The following is a 13,080-nucleotide window of genomic DNA, read 5'->3' as shown; positions in this document are numbered from 1 at the left end:
AATGCCATCGAGGGATCAAATTTGGGAATGTATGAATGTAAGAACTAATAACTGTTTTTTTTTTTACACTTAATGTTTATGACTTGTGTTGATGATTTTGATACATTTGTTCTTAATGTAAAGAATATATATTCTTCTAATAGAAAGTAAAAAATAAGTGATGAATGCCATGTGAGATGCATGGAACTAATGAAGAAAGAATGGAACACCATCCATCAAGGATTTTAGAACCAATTTTAAAAAACTTATTCAATACTAGAATGACGATGATATGTAGGTTAAATTCTTTCTAAGTTAAAAATAAATTAATATTCTTTGAGATGTCATTTGCCAATTTGGAATTTTATATAGAAAAATAATTAACATCAACATTAAAAATCACAAAAATCAACATGACATGCACACTGCTAGTCAAAAAAGTTTTGCTAGAATTTACCATAATTTGATAAGTTTTGTCAAATTTGTTATTTATTCACTTGGATTTGAGTTTTAAGTTGTTGCTTGTGATTTGTTCTTGTTACAAGGAGAACAAAAACCTCCTACCAAGGTTGAAACATGTCTAACTACCTGTAAAAGAAAAGAAGGACGTGTACATCAAGGTGATGACAAGACTAGGGAAAGAATAGTATGTTTATCTTAAAACAAAAAGTTTGAGCAACTGATGCAAACCTCACAAGTAAACTATGAGACCTTGTATGCAAATAAGGAAGCTAAGAACCCAGGAAAGTTAAATCATATTTCAAATTAAAGAAAACCTTGACATGAATCAAAGTATAAAAACTTTGACCCAATGTCTATAATTGACATGATCTAAAGGTATAAATTGACACTACACATAAGAACATATGAGAAGGATAGTGATAAGTTAAATTTGAATGCCACAAAAAGACATTATAGATAAGTTCACAAGTCATCAAAAGAACCAAGAGAAAAGATTTAACAATTTCATCAAACCAATATGAATCATCTATTCCAAAGTTTACACATTTATTTATAATCCTAGTCTAGATAGGATAATAACAAACCAATTTTTTTTTTTTTTATTTTCAAACTTAAGTTCTTATAACACATACAATTTGACTTTTTTATGGTTTATAGGCTAGAATTGAAGAGTTGCAATCCCAATGAGAGTGGTGAGAGGTTAGAAGAAGTTATAGTTGAATTGAGGCAAGAATAATCTAGTCATGTGTTATTGATAGGGAGAGACATTACACCAACTGACTTAAGAGGCAAAGGAGTATCAAGGGATACCTATAAACTTTCAAATGAGTGTATTGTATTCATAAAATCAACATTGGAGATAGAAGTCGAAGAGAAGTTAGAAGCGGAGAGGGCAATACTTGCTCAAATGAAAAAAGAATTGGAAGGTGAGAAGGAAAAAATGGCAAAAGAAATCAATGAAATAAAAGAAAAGATGGAAGTTGAAAAAGCAACAATGGAACAATAGGTCTTATCAATGCTTATGAAGCAAATAACACAAGTTAACCTAAATATGAATGTGGATGCACTTGGTTTATTGATTGCAGGAGTTAATTCAATTCAAGATGCTTCAAGTGCACGAAACGATGAAAGATAATGATGTTTTTTACTTTAAAAGTTAGCATCATCTATCTTATAGAACTATTATGATAAGCTTGTTTGGTGATTATTTAAGCACTTCATTATAAATTGTTTCAAATTGCAATTTGACTTGTATTTACTAATGAAAAATTATAATGTAATTGTATTTTTCTTCAATTTTATTAGTTGTTGTAGTGAAATTTTACCACAATGGATCATATGTTAGAGTTGTTAGTTCAAATATAGGGTGGGTTGTAGTTTTTATATTTTAATATTATGATAATCCTAATTGCTACTATTTATTTTTATGACATGTTAGCACATAGTGATCTATTAATTTATATTCTAATATTTGGTTAAATAATAATTTAATTGATCTTTTTTTCTTTTTTGTTTAAGGATAGTGATCAATGATGACAGAAAAAAGAGTGAGCATTTTACTTTATAATTATTAAGGAGGTTTGTGATTTTGGTGTCTTATGAAGATGTCTTTCATCAAAAACATAAATTATCTTTTTGGATTATGATGAAATGTGTTAAAATTGTTTATGTTAACTATTTATTATACAAATTTAGATTACTTGACTTTGAATTGAAAATTATTTTTTACAATATATGACTTTGTTTTTTATTCTTCTATTTCTTATTTGATTACCTAATGCAGCAGAGACATTAATAGCAGTTGTGATTTTGTTGCCTAAAGTATAAATTTACGGCTTTATGAACCTTTGGCAATGAAAATCAACTGTTGCGTTAGACTTTTTATGGTGTAGTCACAGTATTGCTTACATAAGGAAGCCTATTATACTGGAAGTGTGTCCACCAAATTACCATTTGGTTTTCCAAACTCCCAACATAATAGTGGATTTATGAATGCACAAGGGAAGGGAAGACGTAGGAATTTTGTGAAAGGCCAAAGGACTTATTCCCACCCAAGGTGTGTTGAATCCTCTGGTATTTGCAAATTATTGAAAACCTAAACTCTCACTCATAGATTGTTAAAATTAATAGAATTAGTTAGTTTCAGGAATAAAATCATCATTTAACCACAATCGTTAGAGGGAAAGAGCACCAGAGAAATGGAAACCTAATAGAGGAAAATATAACTTTTCAAAATTTAATCTTAAGGGAGAATTGTTAATTTTCTAAATTGAGGAGGAAATAAAATAAAGTTTTATTATTTTTAATATATTATTGGTTAAATGATTATTTTACTCTAAAACTAACTGATTTTATTAATTTTAATACCTTATAAGTGGAAGGTTGGGTTTTCAATACTTAGTTAACACTAGTTTGGAAATACAACAAACCTTAGGTGGGAATAAGTCTTTTGGACCTTTTGTGAAACCAAGGATAATCTGTCAATTGTGTGGAGAAAATGGACATATGACACTCAATGTTATCACAGGTTTGATGTAACCTAAGTGACACAGATTAGCACAATAATTTGTCTTCCACTTAAATAGCCTATGCTGCTGCAACTGGTCACAAAAATGAATGCTGGTAGTTCTGGTGAAATGCAATTAACTCAGGAGAATTCTACCATGAATATCAATGCTAGGAGTTTGTAGATACACCTAGTACAATTAATGATCTCATATGGTACATGGATTTGGGGCGACAAACCATGTTACTTCAAATGCAAATTAGTTGAGCTACAAGGTGCATTATGCTGGGAAGCAACAACTTCAAGTAGGAAATAGGGATTGCTTTCGTTTCCTTGCCCTTTATGTTTTTTTGATAAATATTTGTATTTAAACAGAAGTCGTGAATAACCCAAATCACTAAAAATTTGTTGAGTATTTCTAATCTGACTGATGACAATAATATCATATTTGAATTCAATGCTAATAGTTGTCTAGTTAGTGATAAAGACACTGGAATTATTTCACTGCAAGGAATTCTGAAGAATGGGTTATATAAACTCATTAGTCAAACTCCAAAGTCCAATTATGAGTCTATGTGTACTTGCCCTTCGAATAATTATTTTAGAGATTTTTTTTAAATTTCATAACACAACTGTTGAACAGCCATAATTTTGAAGGCTTTCTTTATGGAATAAAAGGATTGGGCATCCCAGTATCAAAACTCTTGAGAATGTTCTTAAACAAGTAGGTTCTTCAATAGGAAAACTTGATTGTCGTTTTGTGAAGACCAGCAAAAATCATTTCTTTATTCTGCTTCTACAGCCTCACATCCTTTGTATCTAATTCACAGTGATTTGTCGGGTCCTTCTCCATATCTATTAAATGAGAGTAATAGATATTACATCAACTTCATTGACGATTGTACCTTTGTCATTTCTACTGAAAAGGTTGTTCGGTCATTTGTCGGTTAAGATTTTTTAACCCTAGCTATATAAACCCAGGGTTATCAATCGATTATTATCAATTGAATAATGCTTCATGAGTCTGGGTGTTCTGCTTTATCAAGGTTTCTGAAATCTTTCTATCCTCTTCCATTTTGGTTGAATCTGATGAGAAATCTTGTACTAATTTTCGAGTTTTCCCTGTTTTGGTTCATTTACTTTGCTATTTGGTACTAGTATGATTGGTGTTCCTATATTGTATTGTTGAAACACCATTTCATGGAGAAAAGACCATATCACTAACGGTCATTGACGATTTAACCTTCAGACCTATCTCCAAAGGGGCTTTAGGGTTATCTTCTTTTCTGACTACATACATACATGAAAATTCCAGAAAAAAAAAAAAAAAAAAAGCAAAGTTTTTGAATGTTTGATCCAAATCTTGGTGCTTTTCGCAACTTGAAATGTCAAACTAATGCAGTTGCTGGTACCAGCGAGCTCCTGCTTTAATTATATGCCTAAATACTATTATTCATAAGAAACTTATATGCGTTACAAAAGCTATTTCACGCATTACTTTAACGAATTTTCCCAAAAAAAAAGTTAACGGTAACTTATATAAGGAGGAGCCTTGAGTAATTGGCTCGCCGCATGTCATCAAACCAGATTAAAGCTTTCATACGGCTGTGTCAAAAGGAATCAAAGAAAATTGGTAATGGAATGATAAAAGCGCTTTTATTACAGCAAAAGAAACAACCACAACAGCAGCAGCAGCGTAGACATAATTATTGTCCACATACAATGGGGGTCTTTCTTGGCATTGCAGATGACACCAGCATTTCCCATTTGTATTGAACTTCCTAAACATGTTGATCCTCTAGTAATCATGTTGTTATTTAATATCATAATGCTTAAACTTATTAAACTTGGATCTCTACAAGCCATCTGTACATCTCTTCCTGTGGTACTGGGAGATTCAGGGTCACCAATCCAGTTGCAGAATCATATGTGAACTCGGTCTCGCCATCCCCCACTCTGCATTTTAGCGGTTGCTGGGAAGAGTATGCACCAAATCTTCCACATCCCCTAACCTTGAGAGTTATTGTGGCAGTTGGAGATAGGTTTTCGCTGAGAGAAGTGGCAACTTCTGAGGAAATTTCGCCATCAAAGAGCTCATGTTTCTTGTCCGTAGCCATGTGGATTTCAAACAGTTCCACGGCACCTCCTGTATTGAACATGTCAAGCAGGCCTATTGATGCAAATGAAATGCTTGAAGTAATTTCCTGCACGATGTGGAGGATCATTTAGTAAACCATTGTAGAGATGGCATACCAAGTTGGAAAAATAAATGAAATATTTTCACCTTGAGTGGACAGAAATGGAATAGCTCATACTCGAGAACTTTAAGGGTTACAGGCAATGAAGCTCCTTTTGGTAACCGTAAAACCTCCCCTGATATAAAAAATATATTAAAGATCTTTTAGCATGGTCCAAAATAAAGACGCGTTAATGTGTAATAATTAAGATTTCATCAAAGAACAGATCAATTAACTAAAGTTAATCCTCTATGTAATCTTTTTCTCTTTCACAAAGTTATATATTTACAGAAAAAGACTTGACAAAGGCTTCTGCAGACAAGAAATTGCTTCAGCTCCCACAATAAATGAAGTATTGTTCCTGGTCACTGTTATTCAGAACAGTGAAAATACCTGATCTATGGGCATAAACTATAGCATCTCCATTCCAATCTTCACCAGCAATCTGAGCTATGTTTTCAACATCAGTTGCACAAACTGATGCAGTGAGGGTACCAGGAGATGCATCATGAATGCGAGTTTTCTTCACAATCTTGCACCAACCAGCACCTTGGCAATTGAACACACCAACAACACCAGAGCATTTGTTCAAGTTCCACATCTTGAGTAAACTGTAAAATCCTTTTCCATATTAGTTTTTCTCTTAATGTTTCACATTTTCAATGAAACAAAAGAAAGGAAAGATGTAGCAAACCTGGTTCCATCTCTGGCCGGATCTGCGAAGAGACAGTCACGTGTCGGCCTACCTGGCAGTTGGGCACGTAGAACTGATCCGTCAGGAAGTACCAGCTTCTTTAACAGGTCAAAGTTGTGATTGCCTGGCTTATCACTGCATTCATCACAGAATGATAACAATCTCATGAGAACATTTTAACTTAACATGTTGTATTAGCTGCAATATGTGAAGCAATCAAGTTAAGCTAGAAAGTACCTGACATAAATTGCACATCCACCTATGGCACGAGCTGCACCATGATAGTCAGCAGCAGGGTGTAAACTCTGCAAATTATAAATTTCTTCATCAGTAATTTATTATATTAATCTTTATAACCCATCTAATTAGCAAGCATGAGAATGTTATTTCCAATACAATAGTCCAATAAGTCTAAAAGCAAACGAAAACAGAAGGTCAATCAAATCGCAATCTGACATAACTTACCAACATTACTTAAAACTATACAGAATTGAAGGCTTCATAAAAAATAACGGCTAGTATAGTTGGTTAAGCTTTACTTACATGGAACATATCCCAATCAGGTTGCATGAATTCCCCAAGGAAAAGACTGTTATACGTGACAGAAGAAATGTGGATGGTGTGGGAAGCTGGGTCCCGAGGGTAAAAGTCATCAGAAGCTCTAATCACAGCTGTCTGCTTGGCACTATAGATTCCATCAGTGTTATGACACATGCAAGCAATGCATCCATTGTCAGTAAAGTTCCGTGCAATTGAAGCCTCCAAAGCCTGGACATAGCTTTGGGTGAGAGAAACTCTGCCACCATGGCCAGCACCAAGGGTCTCAATAATGTTTTGCACATCAACTTTGACTCCATCCACTCCACATGAAGCTAGGTAGGCATGGAGCTCATTGTAGAAGTTGAAAACCTTCTTTGGATGCACCAATCCCAAGCCATGGACAGCAAGACTGTCCATAACTATGTCAGGTTGGTTGCCCATCACACCTGGAGATTGAACAGGATATGCCAATGCAGTGTCATAGTGTTCCATACCAGCAGCAGCTGGCTTTACTCCTCCCCAATAACCAGCCAAAGCATGCCATACATACACATACCTACAGCAGGAGGAAACAGAAAAACAAGGGGTGAGGAAATTTTAAGTCAAACTTTATGGATAGAAACCAAAATTGAACTAGCAGTCTATTGTAAATATTTGTTTACTTTTAGTCTCATAGAAATATGAGTTTTTGAAATCCAATACTGTCAGCATATTGAACAAATATCAAATTCAATTCCTAGTTATGTAGCAAAAATTTCAACAATTAATGACTTTGAAATAAATAAGAGTTTCATTAAGATTTGAACTTATATCATGTCAATCTTGGTATATGTTATAAAAATTTCATTTAATACAGTTTGAACTTGCAGAGTAGATAGTGGAAAGAGCATACGAATCAATGTCAAGAGATATGCAACTTAATGAATTTAAATTGATACCAGATTACCCATTCTACAAAAGAGGAAGTCAGAAAGTTTATTTTTGCAGAACCTGGAATGTGATAAAAAGAATGTGTCCAAGAAATTCATATGAAAATATACCAACAGTGGTAAAAAACACAAAATTGTAACAATAAATATAGGTCACTAACTTCACATCATGGTGCTGCTTGGCTTCATCTACAACATGCTTCAGGCCAGGGATCTGCCCGTTGCTCTGGCCACTTTTTTGGAATTTTTCATTCTCTTTGATTCCTGTGAGCCTACTTGCAAACCTGCAAGAAATTATATGAGGAATGGATCAATATTCCACTGCTTTAGAACAAGTTGGGAAATAGGTGCCCAAAATTTCATAGTCCAAATGGGTATAGAGATCAACAGTCTACTGCTTTAATACATGGTGACTTTTGGATATTGCAGTTCGTACAAACTTTAATCACCAATTCCAGAATCCAAATAAATTTTAAAAGATAAATTGTCTAAAGAGAAAGAAAGAGATCTTACTGTGCTCCCTCTTGTACAACGCAATCAGTTTCCTCTTTGGATTTATTTTCAATCTGTTGCCAACCATCATCTATGATCAGAAACCTTGGAGGAGTCCCTCCCGCTGAAAGACTGCAGTACAAAGAGTACATTACTCAGGGATTCTCTCATTCTAGTCAATGTTTCCACAAGTCAGTTTCATATAAAATAAAGCTACAGGACTTAAGCCTATCATTTCTATATTACCTTTTAAGGCCTTCCTCAACACCCTCGGCTGTGACATCAGTGTAGAAAGCATCCCATGTGCACCAGCCAAACCAATCAAGAAAAGAAGGCAACTACACACAATGAACAAGTAAATATCATACTTACCAATAGATAAATAAATATCATCAGATTCATTTACATAACCCTCTGCAGTATCAGATACTACAAACCAAGAACAATAACTAGCAGTTCACAAGTTAAAAATAAATGAGAAATTATATTTCTAACCTTCTTCTTCTCTCGGTGAAGGAAAGTCTGCATATATTTTTCCACAGCCCTGTTTCATGGGGAAATGCTTGTTAAGCTACCATTGATAAGGTCTAAACCGTGAAAGTGTAATATATTGCCAAAATAAATCAAACTCTTAAATTGTCTAATAATTGGACTAGAAAATCAATAGAACATATACAACCACCCACAGAAGGAAGAAAAAGTTAAGGACTCACTTCACAGCCTGGTTGATGACTTCAAAAGGATTTGTCCCAGCATGCATGTAGACAAGGTAAAGGCCTTGGTTGGTTTCAACAGCATTATCTCCTGCAAAACCAAAGAACACCAAAAAAAGTCGTATCGGTTCTTTCGAACTCGACTCGTTCTACCTATCCTTCCTTTAATGCAATTAACTCCAATTTTTTTAGTCATTTGGATGGAAGAGTCATTGATTGGTTTCTGCAGCCTCATTCAGTGTTCACATCAATGACAGCTCTACCACAGAACTTTAGATGGTTGGTCTTCCTCATTAATGGCCGATGAAACGGGACTGAATGAACGTGGATACATGGGATTGAATAAATTAGGATATGGTGCATGATAATGATATGACGGGCAGGGTGCTTATAGCCTACACCATATGCATTTTGGTGCCATAATCAACTCACCACTCTCGAGGCAAATCTCTATCTCATTCTTGTCATTGCCTTGCAGAACTGATCGAAACTGGCCCTCAAGGAGAGGGAGGAAGACAGTGTAGATAGTTGAGGCATCATCTCGATCACCTTCAGTGTTATCATTACTCTCCACAAGCATGAATTGAGTCTCCAAAGGTACATCTTTCCCGCATGTTCCCATTCTTTGAGTCATCCACCATAACTTAAATCGAAAGCAACACATGAACCGAAGATCCCTGACAAAATTGAAGTATAATATTATTATATTAGTAATTTGGCAAGTCAATTTAAAATATTCAGTTTGCTTGTTCCTATAAAACTTACTAAGTGAATGAATGCTAAGAGCACAGAACCAATTGGTCAAATCAAGAAACAAATTACTAAGTTGCCAATTTGAATATACTAACTACACAATTATTTCATGTTGACTTACAATTAATAAAAATAAAAATAAAAATAAAAAGTAACCTTGATGCAACAAAACTGAGGGGAGAAAAAAGAATGTTATCAAATTAACCAACCGGAATGATAAGCTATCATCTAAGCTGAGTATAATTACGTGAATGCAATTTCTACCTGGTAGATTGATCTATTGTGACTTGATGAGCATTAGATTTAAACATGCAACAGAACAAGAGCCATTCCATAAATAAATGTGACTTATACTGAGAATCAACTCACACCAGAAAGAACAGTCCTGATATTAGTTGGAATCCAATTAATCAATCAATCAGGTATATCCCTTCCCAAAGATTACAAGAGAAATCAAAATATTTTCCATGGTTGAGCTCTCTGTGACACCTTTCTCTCAGCTTACAAACATTTTCGAGGTATTCCTTTAGTTTTTGACGTCACAGGTTATTTTACATGTTGAAAATAGCAGAGTTATATGAATCATTTCCTAAAATTTAGACTTACAAAGAATTAACAGTACTGTAATCTTATACTGAGCAAATATGCAATTCACAGTTGCAAAAGAACAAATTTATGCAAATTTATAAAATTGGCTTTTAAGTGCTTACTCTAAAACTCCCATGGGAAAAACATGGAGACTTTTGCTGTGAGAAGCAGTGGCACCAATGAAAGCACCAGCAACCAGCCCAACACCAGAACCCGGAGTTAAGACAATGTTATCTGGCACTCCAGTCAGGATGGTCTTGCCATGAACCACAAGGTTCCCATCATTGATAGATATCTTAGGTGTGACCGTCATTGTTGAGCACCTAACAGCTGTCTCCAAATCATGTAAGTAACGTAAGCCAAATGAAATAACAAACATAATTTGTTAATAAACAAAATCCATCTAAGTAATCGACACAACAAACACCACTTGAAAATAAAGATGAAAATAATGCATACCGCAATAAAACAGGTAAATCAGAGCAAAAATAAAGGTAGGGAGGGGTGTGGTGGATTTTGTGTAAGGGAGAAAGGAGCGTTTGGTTCCAGTTTTTTAAGATTACCTTATAATGTATATTTTATTCCCTACAGTAATTTTCTATTACCAATACTAACGTGATAGGTAATATAAATAATAATTTGATTATCACCTTCACCTTAGGTATTTAAAGATTATCAAGATAATCTTGATTTTATTATAATTATATTATTATTTATTAATTTTTTTAGACAAAAATAAATTTATTTTTAATTAATATGATAAATAATATAAAAAATATTTAAAAATAATTATATTCAAAGACATTTAAGTAAAATAATTTATTAGTAATTTTTTATTACCTTTAACCAAACACAATAATTATTTATACTTATCAAATTTTATCAAACATAGTAATCATTTATACTTAATAATCTTCTAAATAATCTATCTTCAAAGTAATCTTTTTATTTTAGTAATAAAATATTACCCAAACCAAACGCTCCCTAAGGGTTTATAATTTCTGATTAAGCTTATTCGTGGAACTTGAACAGAGCGATGCCCACGTGTCTTCCATGAAAGAGGGAGCCACCTCAGCTGTTGCACTGGTGCAGTGACTGCAGTCCTCAGCATTCTCACCAACTCTTTGGAAAAATGAGACGACCGGCCAATAGAAGGTGTAAAAGAAAAGAACTACAGCTGTGTTATGTTAACAGTTCCATAATACAAGTTCATGAAGCTATTTCAGACACGCCAAGACGCTTTTAGCTTCTTGCGCTTCTTTCTTGTTATCTTCTCCAATCTTCACAAACATATTCAACAGCAAGTCAAAAGACGCAAATAGTTACGAATTGGTGAATTTTGGGTTTTTCATTAGTTTTCTTTTTGGACTCGTGTGCTTGTCGTTTCAAATTATTGTTCACATCTGAAAAATAAGGCGGCTAAATTTAATTAATCTGTATTTTCCCTTTTTCCTGTAATTTTATGAAAATAATATAAGTCACGAAATCTTCAATTTAGCTCACATTTGAATTCACGAATTTCTTTGTGCCAAAAACTACACTGATGCGAAAAAAACATCAGTTAAAAAAATCACTAATATGAAATAAAAATAATTTTATATGGAAAGAATAGAAGCATAAATAAATAGGATTAAAGTGTGAGTGGACCACAAAGGTTTTGGTGGGCTCTATCTTCACAGAAAGCTTTTAAACCCAACATATAATAAAATTAATTCGGATTTAAAAAAGGAAAAATAAAGGTGAGTTAAAAAGAAAATACATGGAAAAGAAAATAAAGTTTAGAATTGTCCAGATGCATATAAAACAAAGTCTGTCTTCTCGATTAAGATGGTCTACAAGGACAATGAACTTTTGAAACCGAACCCAAACCAAAGGGATTTTATTTTATTTTGACTAAATTAAAAAAATAAAAACAAAAACAAATTTCAAAGTTGAACCATGGAAGCGATCACGGATCTAGGTGATCTGAGAATTAACGTGAAATTTCGAAGTTTATTCATGAATTTTAGTTCGCCATTTAGTGAGTTCAATCACTGAGAAACGATGACTCTCTAGAACCAGAATTCGAAATTTTCCTGGTGAAGAAAGCAACCAAATCGTTGCTTAATTTAAATCAAGCAAAATTTAATTCAGCACCTGAAACGCGCCTTGCCTTGCTCAAACATCGATAAATATCAACAAGAAGAATAAGCTAAAATACTCATAAAATTCAGCAAATTCTCCACCAAAACTCACCAGATTTCACAAGCGGAGACGAAACTCTTCGTTGAGAGCTCCGAAGAACGAGAGTGAGAGATTGAATGAAAACTTGAAGCTTAAATATCACTCAACAGAAGTGCATTCACAGCGAAATGCACCAACCAGTGCCTGGGATGCACTAATAGCTAATTTGAGCCAATGAAGGGTGAGTAGAGCGGCGAGATTGTTGCGGTTTATATATTGTGTAAAGCGTTAAACAACGAACATATTTTCGAAACTAGATCCTTCTGGATCTTGACACGTGGAATCTGATCAGACACAGGCATTTGTTTTGACGTCATAAAATAATTAGGATATTTTTGTTTCTGAGGTACGAAAAGACCAATATGGGCTGGTAAATTCAGTCAAATAAATAAATAATTTAATTTTTCCATTTTCAGAATTGCAGGATGTCTTGCAGCTGTAAAGTCGGTATGAACATGAATGTGTGGTCAAAATACCAAAGCACTAATAGCAGCCTTGGTAGAGTGTCGCATGAAGTAAAAACAAAAAATTTGATCGTCGGGTATGACCGAAGCCACGTTTTCCCGTGTTAAAATGTGCAAGTGGCTGGAAGTGGCGATGATTTTTGTTGTAAGCTTTATCTGAAATTTTAGAAGGAGAACGGCAAATCACTTTCTCACGGTGCGACCCCGACTGGGTCAATCCGCCTCAAATTCACCGACCACACATTAACTCCATTGGCCACTCTACATAATAAGCTTCGACTTGAAATCACCGATTGCATCATCACAATTTCCTATTGAGTTTTTTAATTATCTTGATAAATAGATGATCCTGTTTATCATAAGGGAATTATTATTAAGGTTTATTTTGGGGCCAAAGCACTTATTCTCACTCAAAGATTTTTATTTTTTCAAGTTTTCACTTATTAATTTCAAAAAATTCAAATATATAATTATCTATTAATTTTTTCAGTTATTATCAA

At 33.9% G+C, this 13,080-nt stretch overlaps 1 protein-coding gene across 1 annotated transcript; it reads right to left on the bottom strand.

Annotated features, from left to right (window-relative positions):
- Positions 1-4,577: 4,577 nt before the first annotated feature.
- On the bottom strand, positions 4,578-12,307 carry LOC123197759 (probable galactinol--sucrose galactosyltransferase 2). Its single transcript, XM_044612137.1, has 14 exons — positions 12,129-12,307; positions 10,016-10,223; positions 8,985-9,229; positions 8,553-8,643; positions 8,335-8,383; positions 8,086-8,177; positions 7,861-7,971; positions 7,509-7,631; positions 6,422-6,974; positions 6,116-6,183; positions 5,879-6,013; positions 5,578-5,795; positions 5,232-5,320; positions 4,578-5,151 (listed from the first exon to the last, which is right to left on the bottom strand). Exons 2-14 carry the CDS (start codon positions 10,204-10,206, stop codon positions 4,789-4,791), a joined length of 2,328 nt encoding a protein of 775 aa, XP_044468072.1. The 5' UTR covers positions 10,207-10,223; positions 12,129-12,307; the 3' UTR covers positions 4,578-4,788.
- Positions 12,308-13,080: the final 773 nt, after the last annotated feature.

Source organism: Mangifera indica, chromosome 15 (assembly GCF_011075055.1).
Source record: "Mangifera indica cultivar Alphonso chromosome 15, CATAS_Mindica_2.1, whole genome shotgun sequence".
In the NCBI taxonomy this organism is placed as follows: Eukaryota; Viridiplantae; Streptophyta; class Magnoliopsida; order Sapindales; family Anacardiaceae; genus Mangifera; species Mangifera indica.
The sequence above is the reverse complement of the archived record's forward strand: the minus strand, read 5'-3'. Positions and strand labels throughout refer to the sequence as shown.

Excerpts from the sequence above, each read along its gene's own strand:
- LOC123197759 (XM_044612137.1), bottom strand. The coding sequence starts at position 10,206 with ATGACGGTCACACCTAAGATATCTATCAATGATGGGAACCTTGTGGTT. Across the intron at positions 7,972-8,085 it reads GTTGAGGAAGGCCTTAAAAG|TCTTTCAGCGGGAGGGACTC; the intron begins GTAATATAGAAA and ends TTTGTACTGCAG. Across the intron at positions 6,014-6,115 it reads GGATGTGCAATTTATGTCAG|TGATAAGCCAGGCAATCACA; the intron begins GTACTTTCTAGC and ends TGATGAATGCAG.